Source organism: Panulirus ornatus, chromosome 35, assembly GCF_036320965.1.
Source record: "Panulirus ornatus isolate Po-2019 chromosome 35, ASM3632096v1, whole genome shotgun sequence".
NCBI lineage: Eukaryota > Metazoa > Arthropoda > Malacostraca > Decapoda > Palinuridae > Panulirus > Panulirus ornatus.
This window is the reverse complement of record NC_092258.1, coordinates 2,477,501-2,495,498: the sequence shown is the minus strand read 5'-3', so window position 1 is coordinate 2,495,498 and position 17,998 is coordinate 2,477,501. Positions and strand designations below refer to the sequence as shown.

At 45.4% G+C, this 17,998-nt stretch overlaps 1 protein-coding gene across 4 annotated transcripts in view; it reads left to right on the top strand.

The window, feature by feature from the left end:
- LOC139760076 (cell adhesion molecule Dscam2-like) overlaps nucleotides 1-17,998 on the top strand; it is a 217,225-nt gene that overhangs the window by 88,647 nt on the left and 110,580 nt on the right. For all 4 annotated transcript variants that reach the window (XM_071682875.1, XM_071682877.1, XM_071682876.1 and 1 more), the window contains exon 4: nucleotides 5,773-5,909. In XM_071682875.1, the coding sequence (XP_071538976.1) occupies nucleotides 5,773-5,909 (137 nt within the window). The remainder of the gene's footprint in view (nucleotides 1-5,772; nucleotides 5,910-17,998) is intronic.

The window sequence follows — 17,998 nt, the reverse complement described above, 5'->3', positions numbered from 1 at the left end:
TAATTTTTTTAGGTAATAAACTTTGTGAAGGTAATTATGTTCAGTTTTTCAGAACATTTTTTTTTTTCATCCTTCATGGCTATAAAATGTAAATATGCTTTATATTAATAATTTAGGTCCTGGCCGACAAAATACTACGGTGGGTAATGAATATTTTTGGGTGGAGGCAATTTGTTTCACAGTTAATGCCATTTGTCATTAAATATATGCAAAAAATAAAATCATGAAATCATAACGCATGAATATAGCGTTTGTATATGTACCAGATTATTGCTTTTGTGCCAACTCCGCGTATGGATCGCTGTGTAGTTTAAAAAAAATAGATGTGATAATAGAAAAATGTTTTTCTAAGCCCTTTGGACGTATAGCACTTAGTTCGTGCCGCTCTGAACATCAGGTAAGTGGTTGTTATAAAGGAGGTGGTCGCTTTCGACGTTATGTTGCCCAAGGACAATGATTGCTACAGGCAGGTAACTCACACAGGTGGTTGTCATTAAGTATGTGGTCGCAGTAAGCGCGTTCCCTTTACAGAGGGAGCTTCTGTTGTATCGTAAGATAAGGGATCTGTATCACGCTGGTTTGAACGGTGTACCAGCTGACGGGTTCGTTTCATTCTGGTTCGAACGATGCGAAAGCTGATTAGGGTTCATTTCACAGTGGCTCGAACGGTGTGTGAGCTTATGTGGGTTTGTTTTACGTTAGTTCTCATGGAAGGGTTGAACCTCTCTGTGTATTCATGATTGTGAACACATATAATGAACAAAAACTATTTTTGTATTGTCTATGTCAAATGTTCAAGTCACGTGCAAAAGTCCTCATCCGGATCGGGCCATAAGTGGAATATGTGTTTAAGAAAGGCGAAGATTTGATCTCTTCAAAAAGCGTAGACTTCGCGGTGACCTTATACAAACTTTCAGTACTATAGTATTAGAATTAGACACCGTAAATCAGGAAGATATCTTCGAAAGACTAGAAAATAAATTTACGAGGACAGATGGAATAAGATTCATAGGTAGAATATTTAACACAGATGTGGGATAAAGTTTCTTAGCAGACAGATGCGTTGACCAATGGATTAGATTATCGTCTAAGACTTCCTCTGTAGAAACCAGGTACAAATGCCTTCAAAAAAAATGGGTCAGACAAATTTTTCCTCGCTTCAAGTTACATACGGAAGAAGCACAAGGAGATAAGATATATACTTACGAGTTATTTCCCTTATCTCATTCCAGATGAGCAGCAGAGTGTGAGATAGCTTAGTGAGGCCTCATAGTAGGAGGTTTCCCTCCTTCGTTCTATTGTGTTACGTTCCGCGCTACTTTACCTTACAAACGCATAGTAGATCTTCAGTTCTTTTTCCCCTCCCGGTTGGGGTTGCCGGAGGGAGTGGGAGGTGGGTGGAAAGAAGAACAGTCTTTTTTTACCCTCTCCCAAACTGATCCACAGAGGAATAGACACAGGAATAGAGGGAGTTACAGTGTGTAACCGTCCGCTGCTGCCCCCACCAGTCACCCATGACAGAGGCTAGCCAGACTCCCGTGAAATTTGTGGTCAGTGTTAGTTAATCAGGGGCGCAGCCCAGCGGGTTAATGCCAGGTATAACTTCACCTGTCCTTCCCACTAATGGCTTTCCTTTGGCTCTCGGGTCACTCATCAGGAAACCGGATAATGGAATGAATGGTTCCCGGATAATGGAAGGAATGGTTCCGTCCCTAGCCCACAGGTGAGGGGGGGGGGGGGATGCTCTTGCCTTGAAGTACGCGGGAAAATATTACCGTGGTGGCAGGAATATTGTGTGTTGTGATCAAAGGGCCTTTCTGCTTGATTTATTATAACTTATATAATGAAGCATATATATATATATATATATATATATATATATATATATATATATATATATATATATATATATATATATAGTCCGTTAAGTGTTGTCTTTATTTTCTTCTCTTTATCATTATTTTTCAATGGGTAATTAGAGATATTATTATGCGGACTGCGTCTACGAAACAAAGAATTTAATTTGTTGCTCTAATTAGTTTGTGTGATAAACTAGTAATTGTCTCATTTGCTTGGTTAATTAATCATATGAATGACTTGGTTTTATGTTAATGAGTTCACAGCATAATTATCGCGTGGAGCTCTGAGCTGTGACGTCATGCAGAGGTCAGAGTTCGAGAGGGGGGGCCTGGGAGGAGGAGGGGGCAAGCTCTTGTGCCTCCTTTACTCATTCTGTTCTAAGTCAAGCATGACTTTGACAATTGCTTAGCTCGTGCTTGCTCACCGTGCCTCTCACTGAATGAACCCACTGGTGCATTGTCCAGATATAAGTATATATATATTTTTTTTTCTCTCTCTCTTCTTTTTCCTCTTAACAAACTGCTGGTCAGAACAGTGACTACACGTAAGGCAGTTTGCTTAGCTGAAGTCTCTCGTCGTATACCTAGCACTGAGGCGGTTTGTCTCTGAGGTTTAGCGTGTGTTGCTTCGTTAGACATTTACTGTGGCTGATGAATAATATCCGCCTTGCAGTGCCACAACTCCAGTCTCAAGCTCTCCATGCAGTTGCCTCGTCATTTCTACAAAATTTAACTTCTTTTCTTTTTCGTCTTTCTCTCTACCAACTTACATGGTTGTGTAGCAGTAGTGGTAGTAGTAGTAGTGGTAGTATTAGTAGTAGCAGTCGCAATTAACTGGCATGGTTGTGTAGTAGCAATAGTAGTAGTAGTAGTAATAGTAGCAGTAGCAGTAGCAAGAATTCCTTTTCCCTGCTTCTAACACTCTTACCTGCGTCCGGAGGAGGTGCTGGTGAGTGTGTTGTTGTGTTGGGTGGAACATAAGCTTCCTCCCTTTTGGCACCTCACGAGGCTGGGTGCTGGGGAGGTTGAACCATAATGATCATCCTCTGAACATTTCATGACCTTCAAGCGTCACTTGAGAAATAAAGGAAGGGGAAAGAAAGATGATAACGTGTTATATAATGCAGAGGAAGAAGGGTGGAGGGTCCCTTCCATTCCACTCTGCATGTAAAATAGCTGTTTTCCAGTTCCCCCGTGTCTATCCTCCACCCCCTGGTGTGTCTATCCTGCACCCCTGTACTGTCTATCATGTACCCCTGTAGTGTCTGTCTTGTACCCCCGCGTATTATGGACTAACAAGGCGTTGAAGAAGAAAATAAGAGACGCGGTTATGACGCTGTTACCACTATTAATACCTCGTCTCCCTGCTGCACTCTTGGTATGTTGGTGTCTGGACGGTGAGCAGGTTGTTAGCTGGCTCCCATACCTACAACCCATCGTCATCATCGTCATCATCGTCATCATCATCATCATCATCATCGTCATCATCATCATCGTCATCATCAAACAGACGACCCCAACTCTTTTTCGTATTATGTAATCCAGACCCAGTATTCTGTAACCCAGGCTCAATATTCTGTGACCCTGGCCTGATATTCTGTAACTCAGGCCTAATATTGTAAGATGCGCCTGAGGATGGAGATGCGTTTCCCGCTCCAGAGTGGAAAAATAGGTCCTGAAGTGAAGCATAAATAGCCCAATGGAAGGATCTGATGGAATGTTGGTACAAATACACAAGACTGGGTGAGAAGTTTATGATTGTGACTCACAACTCTCTTCTCTCTCTCTCTCTCTCTCTCTCTCTCTCTCTCTCTCTCTCTCTCTCTCTCTCTCTCTCTCTCTCTCTCTCTCTTCTCTCTCTCATTCCACCTCTCTCCCTTTTCTCTCCGTCTGTGTTATTCTCACAAAGGTCAGCGTCTCGTTCAAGAGGTATTCAAAATTATCAGAGTTCATCTTGCGCTGTGAGCACTTAGATCACCGTCCTCCTGAATAGTACCCATCGATCTCAGAACCAAGACCCCGACACCCCCACCCCATTCCTTGTTCTCGCAGGCCACATCCATCCCAGTCACACCCGGGTACTTGGTAAGAGGTAATTTACTGCTCGATCCCGCTCACCTTCGCCCAGAATCAGCGTTGGCAAAGTTGGTAACAAAATAAAGACTTCGCAGATTGATTTAGAGTCTTCGATCTTCCCCCCATCCCTTTGGCTTATCTTGGAAGAAAACGGCGGCCCAACGAATGACGGCCTTTAGGATAGACTTAGCTAAATGCATTCAATTTGTACACCCCGATCACTTAAATGGCCAGATTTATAGGTTTCCCGGCACTGATATGGAGAGGCTCTCAGGAAGATTAAATCGCTGTATATTTCTCGCAAATGGCAAGGAGAGCCGATCAATAGTTTTCGTCAGGGAAGTCATCCTTAAATCCCGCGAACTGTCTATGTAATTCAATTCTTTGTAGGAAGTAATTGAATTCCTGATGTAAATCCCTTGTTTAATGACTGGAGATGCGATGCCGGGACGGGCTTATTGCTTAATTTAGCTGTGATTTCAGGACTCCCTTCGCTTGAATATCTTAGAGTTGGTGTGATTCAAAGCCAGGTGTAGTAAGATGGTGTCCATGAAGTGAAGATTGGCTGAGACTGAGAAGGCTCGGAAAGCCAAGAGACTTACCGACCATTGCTGACATTGTCATCGGCAGGTTATATTTAGATGTCTTTTTTTTCCTCAGCTGGCATGAGCAGAACATGTTCCCAGTCATGACCTGTCGGAGGACGAGAAAACAACAGTGTATAAGAAAGATGAATGTTGACTTAGTTTACAAGTGGGTTCCTCCTCCCATGTTCTCCTCCTCCCTGGGGTACCCACATCCACCGATCCTTACCTCTCCAGCTCCCTGGAGGAACTTTTCCCACTCGTAACAGAGCCATACATCCAGTGTTAGAGGTCCGCCGGGAATCAAGATGTTTTCGTCCAATCAGTAACAAAGTGATGATATGTTTGTATCCAATCAGCTTACAGACTGGGGGTACACCCAGGGGGGGAAAGCCTCTGGTGCCAGTGGAAAGAAGAAGAGGATCATCGATCGTAAGATGAAAATCATTATCAACAAACCACAGGTGTCGTAAGAATTACAGAGCCTCCTCCACACATCCTCCAGCCTGAGATCGAAGCGTTCAGCCTGAGATCGAAGCGTGACTTCGTGGGTAGATATTTCATCGTTGATCGAGGTACTCGCTCACCCTCCCTGGAAAAGTGATGGTTCAGTATTACAGAGGGCTGCTGTAGCCTTGAACAGAACATGGAGAAGTGTGAGCTGTAATTTTATAGAAAACTATTTGCCTTCCTGGAAATGAGTTAGCTTTAGTTCGATAGAGAAGTGTACTAGTTTTGCACGAAACTTTATGAAAAACTGTTTGATATAGTTTTATAACAAAACCTGTTTATTTCTATGAAAACTTTTAGCGTTAGTTTCATAGAAGATAGTTAAGCTATATGTAAATCTCACTTGGTAACAAACCTTAATGTACAGCCTCGTGGTTCAGCGGGACGTTGGGTCGAATTAGTGTGTTCTGAACTCGATTTGTTTACTCAGGTGATTCCACATCCCAGGGGTTCGAACCCTAAATACTGCAGTCGGCCCACAAGCTGACCCAGCTGTTGTTCATACTTCCCTCAGGATCTCTGTTTGTTGTGATTTTGGCCCTTGTTTTGCATTGTTGTTGACAGGTGATGTACATATGATTTTCACATGACAATGGGATAGCTGAGTGTTGTACAGGGAGACATAGAGTAAGAGCCTTGTGTTGTAGGAAGGTTCAAGGTGTTGAGGTGGTGGAGGGGTGACCACACAGTAAGACCCTTGTGTTGCAGGAAGGTTGCCACACAGTGATATTCTTGTGTTGCAGGGAGGTGTTGCCTAACGGGTCGTTGTGGTTGGCCCCTGCGTCGCCAGGAGGCGCCCACGTCTCGCGTTCGACGTACCGCTGCAAGGCTACCAACCCCACGGGCACCGTGCTCAGCAGGGCTACCACTCTCACCACTGGTAAGTACAGACGTGAAACCTCTTCTTTTACACCTCCTTTATCGCCTCTGTTTCTCTGGCGTCATCTGCTGCCACAAACAGCCCCAGAAGGACACAGAATTCTGTTGTTTTGACCATTTCTTTGTCTTCTTTTGTATTCACATGTATTTTCTGTTTCAAACTTTGTATTCATATGTATTTCCTGTTTTAAACTTTTATATTCACATGTATTACCTAATTCAAACTTTTGTATTTAGATGTTCCTGTTTTATTATTCTAAATCCAAATGCATTTCCTGTTTTATACTCTTGTATTCATATGTATTTCCTGTATCACAGTTTTGTATCTATTTGTCTCTCATGATTCATTTTAGTAGAAGCCATAATCATTTTGGCCGCGGGAGGCAAAGTGTATCGTGCGTCAACAGGTGGCGTTTGCAATACAGCAAAATGATCACTATGTAAACTGTTTATTTGTAAACAATGGTTGTTCTTCATCAGACACAGAGTAAACAGGTTGAGCCTGGTGGATTCAAATGGCCTAGTTAAGGAAAGGGTTGTTAAACCCGTGTATGGGGGATATATATATATATATATATATATATATATATATATATATATATATATATATATATATATATATATATATATATATATATCACTGAAGGATAAGTGATTCGCCATTTGGTGAGTATATTAGCTGCTGATGGTGAAGGAATTTGTGTATGCTTTGTTAAATGTGAGAGCCAGGGCCACAAGCCAAGGAGGATTACTTGTTTAATCATGTACCCAAGGTTACATGTCTTCCTAAGGACTTTTTTTTTTTCTCTTCTCCATAAACACAAGGGAGTTTATATAGTAGAGGCGGTTGTTCGCTGAAGAGTACGTTCGCTGGTGGAAACCTGAGCCAGTTAGAAAACATATCCAGACTCTCGGGCACAGGCGGGAATGAAAGGAAATGGAATATGGATTACGTTTTTGTAGGAAATATCTTATACTCTACACGTACAAAGCCAGATACCCATTAAACAAAAACATGAACGTTGCAAGTCTCTCTCTCTCTCTCTCTCTCTCTCTCTCTCTCTCTCTCTCTCTCTCTCTCTCTCTCTCTCTCTCTCTCTCTCTCTCTCTCCTCTCAATAAACCTGACCCAGTGAACTTCATCCTCAGCTCGGGTTCTGTCGTTCCTCCTTCCTCCCACTCTTCTCCCAATACATTTATTTTTCTTTTCACTTTCATTTGTCTCTTGTTTCCCTCCATTGTTTTCGGCTTTGCTTCTCTCGCTCCCACGCTCTCTTTTGTCTCACTCTTCCCTGCATCTGTCTCTTAATTTTTTGTCTCATTGCACTGTCACTTGTTCTCTCTCTCTCTCTCTCTCTCTCTCTCTCTCTCTCTCTCTCTCTCTCTCTCTCTCTCTCTCTCTCTCTCTCTCTCTCTCTCTCTCTCTCGTGTTCGTTGGTTGCCGATCCAGTTCCCCCTTTTCTGTCTTTTTTTCTATATCTCCACTTTCTATCTAACTGCAATTCCTTTTCTTTTTGTCTAACTTTATCAATTCTGTTCTCCCTTACTTCTCTGATTCTTTTTCCATTTCCTTTACTCTCGGTTCCTGTATATATATACCAAAATATTTACTTCTCTCTCACCCTTTCCTTCCCACCATCCGTATTTACTTACCTCCTTTTCCATTTACCTTTCACCTTTTTCCTTTATCTGTGTCAGTCGTTGTCTCTAGCCGTTAAATTTTAGCAGATCTATTTCACAATTTTGTTTCATTTCTTTTTTTCTTTTCCTTTTTTATCACGGTTTCTCTTCCATCGTATTTCTCCCTCTTCCACTTTGTTCACTTCCGCGACTTTTCTTTGTTTCCTTCCTCTTGTTTTTTAATCTAGGTCTCCTCCTTTTCTTTTCTCCCATCAGTCCAGAGCGCCATCTGTTCATCTTTTCACTGTTGTATTTTGCGTCAGTTTCCGATCTGTTTCCTCCAATGTACCTCCGTATATCTGACTCCCAGATGCTCGTGTGTTATTTTCTCGTTAAATATCGGTTTTCGTAACCCTGGATTTCCCTGCGGTGAGCACTGTGCGCTCGCCCTGTCTCATGGCAAAAGCTCTCGCCCTAGGTGCTCGTGAGGGAGGTAGTGTGTCCCTTCGTCCAGGAGGAAATTGCGTGCCCCATTCTCTCCCGGTATCTACAAGGCTTCCTTCTCTTGAAGGAGGCTTCCTTTTCCTCCTCAGGATTCTGTGGATCTTCTCACATCCCTCAGGGATCCAGCAGGTCCTTTCCGCCCCCAAGGTTCAGTATGTCCGCTTCACTCATAGGATCCAGTGAACCTTCTCTTGCCCAAAGATCCAGCTTCCTCCTCCTCCTCCTCCTCCTCCTCCCTCTTCTCCTCTTCCAGGATCCAAAGTCGCCTTCCTCCTCCCCACGATCCAGTGGGTCTACCTTTCCCCCTCCTCCTCAGGAGCCAGCAAGGCCTCTCGTCCCTCCCTGGAGCCAGTAAGGCCCATCCATCTTCCAGTTTGTCGGCGTCAGTTCCAGGCCTGGACCAAGGGTAGAGTCAGTCACACCAAAAACACACATTTTTTCCCCGCTGTGGCCCATAGTTATATTCTTCCACGTCTTCTGCTCGTGGTTAAGAATGCTGAGTCTTGTCCTCTCATTGCTTTAAGTCTCATGGTTTAGCTTACCTCGTAACCTTTTAGATAGTCATCTCTAAAATTTACTTTTTTGTCTAAGTACTTTACTATTACTCAGATGTATATATATATATATATATATATATATATATATATATATATATATATATATATATATATATATATATATATATATATATAAGACAGTGGACTAAGAATAAAGAGGAAGAGAACCAACAGGACGATGCAGAGAAAGTGGTTCGAGTTTTGACATCGAACTGGGAGGGTTGGTGAGGCGAGTGGCTTTAAGATTTCACTCTGTCCAGTAATTACTTGAAGCTAAGGAATGGTTAGGCAGTACTTCGCACGGGAACGGATCAGCCCTTTGTATATAACCAGAGCAACTAGAGAAAAGCTCTGGGTATCTGGAGAAGATATCCAGTTAGTCAAGAAGCAGACGGAGGTGTTTGTGCAATACTGGTGGGGGTTCAAGATAGATTAAACGTTACGGTGATGACAAGTGTGTGTATTGCGCTGAGTGGCGGTGCCGCCTATGTATCAGAGGAGATGGGAAAGTATGTGAGGGAGAAAAAAAGATGGTGTTGGGTTGTAGAAGAGTTGGATCTGACTGATTATGTTCCGTGATTTATGAAAAAAAAGAAAAGATCTTTTCTTTTCTCCTTATCTTAGGTGAATAACATCAATGGTTCAGATATAAGAATTGATTGTGCAGATGGGAGGCTCCCACGAGTATGAACCTCAAAACTCCTTCCCCGTACAGTACACACAGGTGATTTACAGAGTTCCGCACGAGAGAGAGGCAAGCCTAGGGGTGCACATCCCGTACAAGCCTCCATCATCCTTGCTTACTTTGCCGTTTTCCATGTCATGTAGAGAGACGGTGGGTGAAAGTTCGACCCGGCGTCGCCCGCTCTGCTTACCTTGCGTGTTTGAGTTTGGCTTCCGTCGACCTGCCGCTCTTTAGCTCTTGGCTCCCTTAAGTCTCCTCATATTGGTCTCCTTCCTCTAAGGTGTCTTCTCGATTGCGATTTACTGTTTCTATATATTTTTTTTAACCTCCAGGGTTGTCCTATGTACGGATGAACACATAGATGGTTCAACTTTCGCTTAAGTGAATAAGCGACTCGTGGAACCACGTCTTGGTCTCCTGTCCCTAATGATCTGTGAGCTACTCTTACCGAATTGGATAATCTAACTCACATATCGTGCCCTATATAACTCATGCAGAGTCAAATAGACCATAAGTAAGTCTCTCTCTCTCTCTCTCTCTCTCTCTCTCTCTCTCTCTCTCTCTCTCTCTCTCTCTCTCTCTCTCTCTCTCTCTCTCCCCCTAGAGCTGCAGGTGGCCTTGGCTATTGGGGGGAGGGAGTAAAGGGGGGGAGAGGGAGGGGGGGGAGGAGAAATAATCCTCAGCTGGAGCAGCACACAACATCACCACCGCCATGATGGATGTGTTCGTTCCCGCAGCTTCGTCTGTTGCTAACACAACACCCCCCCCTCCCCCCGCCCCCCCCCCCCAGACGCCTGACATATCGGTTAAAAGTTTACAAATGCTCCCCCCTCCCCCGGTTATCCCCCCCCCCCTCCTTTCCTGGCCTAGTTCGCGCTGATCCACAACCAAATCCCAGGATAATCTTCGTTGACATAAAGAAAAAATGGGCAAGGGTTAAAATGATCACTTTTTTTCTTCACAGATATCCGTAAGTACACAAGCGTTCGTCATTACAGACTGTCATGTCGGCTTGTAGAAAACGTAGCGTGGGTGTTCAGGTGTGTTGTTTACAAATGTTTTTTTTTCGACACCGTGAAGAGGGCGATGGTCCAGTGACGGTGTCGTAGTTTGGAACAATTAGAGATATAAACTGTCGGCAGTTTCTGGAATTCTGGAATTTTATACACCGTAAAGGTCATGATAATTACTTGTGGTTTTTGTGGGATTTTACACAGTGTAGAGACAATGATTTCATTACTGGTGATTTGCGGGATTTTACACTGTCGAGATAATGACTTGTTTCCTGGTGGTTTGTGGGTTTTTGAAACAGTGTAAAGATGATGATAACTGGATTACTAGTTGGTCAGTGGGACCAAACCGACGTAGAGATGATTTGATAATAACTCGACCAAAGATTTGTGTGACTGGTTGAACTTCAAACTGCCAGAGTAAAAATGTCCTTTCATATCAAGTCTATCTCTTTCATATTCATTTAATTCGAGCAATAAAAGTCTTATCATCAACTTTCTTTACCAGAGATGTGATGATGATATATTATTTTATTCGCTGTATAAACGTTGCATTTAGATATTTCGTAACTGTGCGTTTGAGTTAAAGTAGAAATGAGACGATGTTGGAGATAATTCCTTTATCAGTATATGTATACTTGTATTTTTTTACTTTATACATGCTCGCCATTTCCCGCGTTAGCAAGGGAGCGTCAAGAACAGATGACAGAGACTTAGTGGGAAGGGATTTGCTGGTGAAGGTACCAAAGGAGGGAACCAGCACCATCGTCTCAAAGAGAACGACCCTTGACCTCCCATCCTTGTAGCCCACAGAAGACAGATCACGGTGGGATCGAATCCCTTCTTCTTCTGGGGCGTCTCGGAGTGCTAGTGTAACATTTCTCTTTGTGGATAGAGATGGTGGGTATTGCTTTATGGAACGTTTGGAGCACGACGGTACGATCCTTGAGCACGACGGTACGATCCTTGAACACGACGCTATGATCCTTGAACACAACGGTACGATCCTTGAACACGACGGTACGATAGTAGGACCCTTTAGCACGGCGGTACCATCCCTGAGCACTACGGAGTGACCTTAGGGTCTGATGGCCTGGCCTTTGACCTGACCCTCAGTAACAGAAGGTGACCATTGTGGCATCATGTATCAAGTACATCTGACCTCTGTATTTGTTTTCATGCTTGATTAATGCCTGTACCTGAGGCGTTCCTTCCCGAGATAACGTTAGTTAAGGTATCAGTCCACCTCAACTCTTGACTCCGTTCACACGACCCCTAACGCGCTTAAGGTATCCACCAGCTTTTGTGACGACCCAACCACCACCCTGTACGACCCCCATGAAGTCCAAACCACACACATCACCCCGTCATTCAGCACACACACACACACACACACACACACACACACACACACACACACACACACACACACACACACACCACCGTCACGTTTTAAAACACTCGAAAACCGATGAATGAAAACGGATTCCCCCAAATCCAAGCGACCTAATGCATTGCTTCCCCTCTTCCCTCCTCTCCCCTCCGAGGGTAAAAACCGCAGCCGAAGCCAGCGTCAGTCCCAGGTATCGAGACGCCCCAACACTCCACTGTGCAAACACATATACGTGATGGTCGGGAGCCTGGTCCCCGGCAACTTCCCACGTTTGCTCTGCCTCTTGACTTCCGTTCCCCGAAATTGGAAGGTCTTGGCGGGCGCTATATTTGGGAGTGTTGGTACACGTCCTGGAAATGATGTGGGGGAGGAGCGTGTGCGTGATTAGTACGCCTGTGGAATACTGTGAGAAAAAAACATGATTGGTCTGTGTTGATGTTGAAGATGTTGTAATGTATTACTGTGTGTGTGTGTGTGTGTGTGTGTGTGTGTGTGTCACTGTTCCTGGGGATGGTAAAGCAAGAATGCTCCGCACGTATCCTTGGGAATAGTGGATGGCTGGTGTTGGGGTGGAGGGGTGGTGTGCTGCTGTAAATCCTCCCCTCCTTTAGTATCCCTTTCTAAAACAAGGAACAGAGGAAGGAGCCAAGCGGAGAATTTCCTCGTAGATTTAATCGCCTCTTCCTAACGCTACCTCGCTGGGGAGGGAAGAAGGGAAAAAAGGTATTGAGAAAAGATAATGTTCATTTGGCAAACGCATAACCACATTGACTGGTTATTTCATTAATTTATCTGTTCTGTTGTGGATACCACTTGACGCAGTTTCTTCTGTTCCATCGTTTCATGGTCTGGGAAAATGTTCTTTGGGTTGAGTACTGGCAACACTGTTGTTATAGGTCAAGGCGTGTGACCTCCTGAGCACGATGGTACGACCCTCATGTCTGCTACCTTGTGCCCTTGGGTCAGGTCAAAGGTCAGACCGTCTTACCCATGGGTCGTATCGCCATGCTCAAAGGGTCGTACGTCACTACCGGCGATATCCCCGTAATGCTCTAAGGGCAATATGGACCATCGTGCATTTAAGGCCGACTTATGAAAACAAACAATGATATTCATATTGTTTAGATGACACTGTCATTAACTCGTCCATCTCCCCATTAACCCCTTGTAGTGCCATTAACCCGACATTCCTTGGCTATTGTGTCTTTCGGCTAAATGTGACAATAACGGTGAGTTTTAAGCCATTGTCCCGGTTAATTGGGACAGCAAATGTGTGTGGCGATGTGGCCAGGTCACAGTCTGGAAAGTGCTGTTGTCGTAAGTTCAGATGGCATATGACCCCGGTTCAGACAATAGGTCTCATGGCTTTAATGGTGTAGTTAGTGGAGGTCATAAACCAGCCAGACGATCTACGGTTAATGGCGTGGGTTGTGCACGTGAGGTTGTGTTCTGGTCGTGTCGTGCACGGGTGAGGTGTGTGAGGTTGTGTTCTGGTCGTGTCGTACACGGGTGAGGTGTGTGAGGTTGTGTTCTGGTCGTGTCGTACACGGGTGAGGTGTGTGAGGTTGTGTTCTGGTCGTGTCGTGCACGGGTGAGGTGTGTGAGGTTGTGTTCTGGTCGTGTCGTACACGGGTGAGGTGTGTGAGGTTGTGTTCTGGTCGTGTCGTGCACGGGTGAGGTGTGTGAGGTTGTGTTCTGGTCGTGTCGTACACGGGTGAGGTGTGTGAGGTTGTGTTCTGGTCGTGTCGTACACGGGTGAGGTGTGTGAGGTTGTGTTCTGGTCGTGTCGTGCACGGGTGAGGTTTGTGAGGTTGTGTTCTGGTCGTGTCGTACACGGGTGAGGTGTGTGAGGTTGTGCTCTGGTTGTGTCGTACACGGGTGAGGTGTGTGAGGTTGTGTTCTGGTCGTGTCGTGCACGGGTGAGGTGTGTGAGGTTGTGTTCTGGTCGTGTCGTGCACGGGTGAGGTGTGTGAGGTTGTTAAGTGAAGTGAGTGTGGGGGAGGTGGGTAGGTTACGTTGTGAAGTTTTATAACGTTTTCACGCACTTACTCTCCCTCTTTTGCTCTCACTCTCTCTCCCTCCCACTCTTCCTGATGACGAGGAAGTCACGCGCTTACTCTCCCTCCTGCTCTCACTCTCTCTCCCTCCCACTCTCCCTGCTGACGAGGAAGTCACCTGGCAGACAAACACAGGAGGGTATCCCGTCCCTCTGGCCGGCTCTTCCTGTGGACGGAAGCGGCCGATGGTCCATTGGTGTGGCGCTGTCCACGTCCGGCCGGCCCCGCAGACGCTGCCTCACGTCGCCCTGCTGCAGAGAGAGAGAGAGAGAGAGAGAGAGAGAGAGAGAGAGAGAGAGAGAGAGAGAGAGAGAGAGTGTGTGTGTGTGTGTGTGTGTGTACCTCTGGCCACATCTTGAAACACCCTCAAAAGTAAGGTGTACAAGGAAAGTCATTTAGCCTTTACCATCTCCACACAATCAGGACCAGCCAGCAACATAGCTTCCCGTTTTCTCTCAGCTTCCCAGGAAACGTTGATACTTGTATTTTATCCTTTCAACTTTCACAAAATAAAATGGCCTTAGTGATCCTGGACAACAGTATTGTCTCCCGTATGCACATAAAGGATAGGGATTTTCGTTCATAAGGACACATTTTTCTCTGCTTTAGATAGTGATTCTCTCTAGAAACCCCAACTGTATTTTTTTCTTCATTTTTTCCCCCAAGACTTACTGTAATTGGAAAATCCAGCCGCTTTGCCAGGCACATCACGCTCCCTGGCCACGCCAGCAAAAATAACTTCCCGACACTAAAACTCTGATAAGTTTCCACTGAATGTAGTTGATATAGATTTCTCATCACAGGAGAGCAGTGGGTCTGCCATGAGGCCTGGTGAATTATAAGTCCCCCAGGTATAAATAAATTATCCGCTCGGCTCACACTGGGAAAATAAATCCCTACCAAAAATGTCTGCCGAACCAAATGAACAGGGTTTCTGTAGTGTGGGTTTTTTTTTTCTCCCCCTCATTTGATTACTTTCAGCCGAAATGTAACCTCACTGGGAGGAAGGGGGGGGGGGTTTGTGTTTGTAAACTGGCTTCTTACTTTATTCCGCCGGCGGCTGCAGTTCGCCATATTTAATTGGTAAACTGGTGAGGATGAGTGGGCAGTTGTGGCTGGTTGGTGAGTGGCTAGCTGGAGGAGGAGGAGGAGGAGGAGGCCTTGTGAAAGAAGTGGTCGACCAGACTCCCTCACAACACAACACTCACCTCAACACTTCTCTTTCTTTCGTCTAACCGCTTGAGCACGACGGTACGACCCTTGAGCACGACGGTACTGTCCTTAAGCGCGACGGTATGGCCATTGAGCACGACGGTACGGCCCTTGAGCGCGAGAGCACAGTACCAGAAATAATGCATAAAAACCGCCACAAATATGGCATAAAACCAACACCTGCACGGCATAAATACCATCACACACAATGTATGAAGACCATCACATACGTCATGTAAAAACCACCGCAAATACGGCGTGAAAACCAACCGGGAATGTTTTTTAATCGCATGACTGGAAGAGGATGAGACTGGGAGAGATGGGAGAGTAAATGGAACAGGTAGACGGGAGAGAGGAGGCAGGGAAATTACATTGAACACATGGAGAGAGAAGTCACGCATGGATAGAAGGTAGAGAACAATTAGTTAGTAAGTGAGAGTGTGTGGGATGGGGAAATAATCATGATGAGAGAGGAGCGTGACGGGAGGAAAGGACTTCCACGCTCCCAGGCTGCTAGGAAGCCATGGAAGAGAGTGAGAGGGGTCGGGAGAGGAGGAAGGAAAACACGGAAAAGGGTAGAGAGTGAGAGAGAGAGGGGAGGAACAAGGGAGAGGGAGAGGGAAGGGTTGTGATAATAGAAGACACAAGATAAAGCGAGTAACGAGGGAGAATGGGAATAAGGAGAAGGGGAAATGACATGGGTAGCAGACAGAACAAGGGCACAGGAGAGAGACGGGAATAAAGATGGTGGACAGTGAGGGATGAAGTTAAGGCCCGAGGGTTTGGAGGAAGTAGGCAAAGGGTTGGTGAGATCAGAGGATGGGAGAGAGCGGTTACCAGTGCTTTCTCCGAGATTGTGCCAACTGGCAGGTATAGCGCGTAGCGCTCACCGCAGGAAAATCTAGAGTTAAGGTCATTAGAGATGGTGTAGCGCTTAGCACTCACCGCAGGAGAATCTAGAGTTAAGAGGGGGTCGTGTGAGATGGAGGGATTGTATGTTTAAGGAAGGATGTGTGTGTGTGTGTGTGTGTGAGAGAGAGAGAGAGAGAGAGAGAGAGAGAGAGAGAGAGAGAGAGAGAGAGAGAGAGAGAGAGAGAGTATAAGGCAGCAGATATATGGAGGATTGAGATATAATAGACAGAGGAGGAAGGATAGATAGATAATCAGTTCTGTATAACGTAAGGCTGCTCAGGGATGGTTAGGCACTGTCTGACTGAATGTCAGTTTGTCTATCTGTTTCTGCTTTCACACGTCCATGGCAAGTGGTTCATACACACACACACACACACACACACACACACACACGACCACCTGCGTCAGGAGCCCCCCCGTCTCTCGCGGTCCGTGATGATGAGTTCCGTGGGTCTGTGGTCCCCCAAGCCCCTCCCCTCAACTGCATTAGAATTATTTCCCACCGACTCTTCCCCTTCACGGTGGGTGCCCGCTGTCGGGGCAAGTTTTAAGCTGCCGATCACACGGCTGGCTGGGGAGTCGTCAGCCAGACTCCCTCGGTCCAAGTTTTGCTTCTCCCCAGAGGTAACCACCCCGGACAGCTGATCTGAGGAGGGGTGGAGCTTCTTTCTCTTCATGCTTGCTTATCTGTCCCTCTCCCTGCCTGCCTCCCTCCCTGCCTGCCTGCCTGGCTGCTTGCTTATCTATCCCTCTCCCTCCCTGCCAGTCTGCTTGTTTATCTGTCCCTCTCCCTGCCTGCCTGGTTGCTTCTGTTCCATCCTCCCTCCCATCACCACCACTACCTGCCACCTTAGATAAGTAAGTACATAAGGAAGGGCTGTTGTCATAACATACTTTCATCACACGGGAACGGAGGCGCAAGTGTTAGATATGTTCAGTGTTTTCTGTTGCAGAAAATTTCTTGTAGCGATGCATTATAAATTAGGGTTGTGTTGTCATCTTGCTTACGGTCGCCTACAACGTTAGTAAAGTTAAGTGTCGTCACCACAGGCCGCCACCACAACCATAACAACCTTCTTGCATGCACACTGAAGAGGAAAGCGTCCTGTTGATCGTTGTCAACTCAGCGTCTCCCGAAGGCAGAAGCAACGTACTGTAATGTAACGCAAAAGTGAAGTAGTTTTGTCAGAGAGGAACACGTGAGGGAGGCTTCCATCACGTGAAATATATCCGGATCTTATTATCATAAGATGAAGCATTGCCTCAGAATCATTCATCCTCTCATGATCAAGCTACATCCTCTCCCTCTATATCGTGTGCTGGTGCGGGATTCTGTAGTTACTTTTATAAACGGAGTTTTATTGCTTTCAAGATTTTTTTCTTTCTATTGCCAAATGAAACTGTGATTGATAAATGAACTGGTTTCTTATATCAGTGGAGATCCTTTGGTTTGATAATATCTGTGTCTATATATTTATGATAGATATCCGTTGATAATTGCGATAATTACCTTTATAGATGGAGTTCCACTCATCTCAGGACCTTCGTGTTTGAAGAAAACATTGGTTCACTAACATGATAATTACTTTTACAGAATGGTATTCCCCTGTTTTCAGAGCCGATGTCTATTTCTATATAAAACATTTGGTTGATAGTTGCAGTAATTAGTTTTGCAAGCGGGGTCCCACTGTTTTCAGAGCCCCTTTCGCTTATTGGTGTATAAAGTAATTTGTGATGTGTTTGACAGCTGAGTATAAAGGATATTTGACCGAGGCAAAAACAGATGGTGGGTGGCGGGAGAGGGGTAAGGGGGTGGGGGTGGGCATGGCCCAGGATATTGGCTCGACTGAAATTTCATCTGTTCAACGTTGACAGGAGTAGTGGACCTGATCAGCTGATGGGTGTTTGGTGTGTGTTCGTTCTCTCTCTCTCTCTCTCTCTCTCTCTCTCTCTCTCTCTCTCTCTCTCTCTCTCTCTCTCTCTCTCTCTCTCTCTCTCTCCTTTGCCTCCTGACTCAATGATTTTCTCTCCCCTACATTCCGTTTCTCTCCCCCCCCCCTTCAATTTCGCATATTTTGTTCTCTCCACATCATATTCTCCCTCTTTCCGCTCCCTTTCCATTCATTCTACTTTTTCCCTTC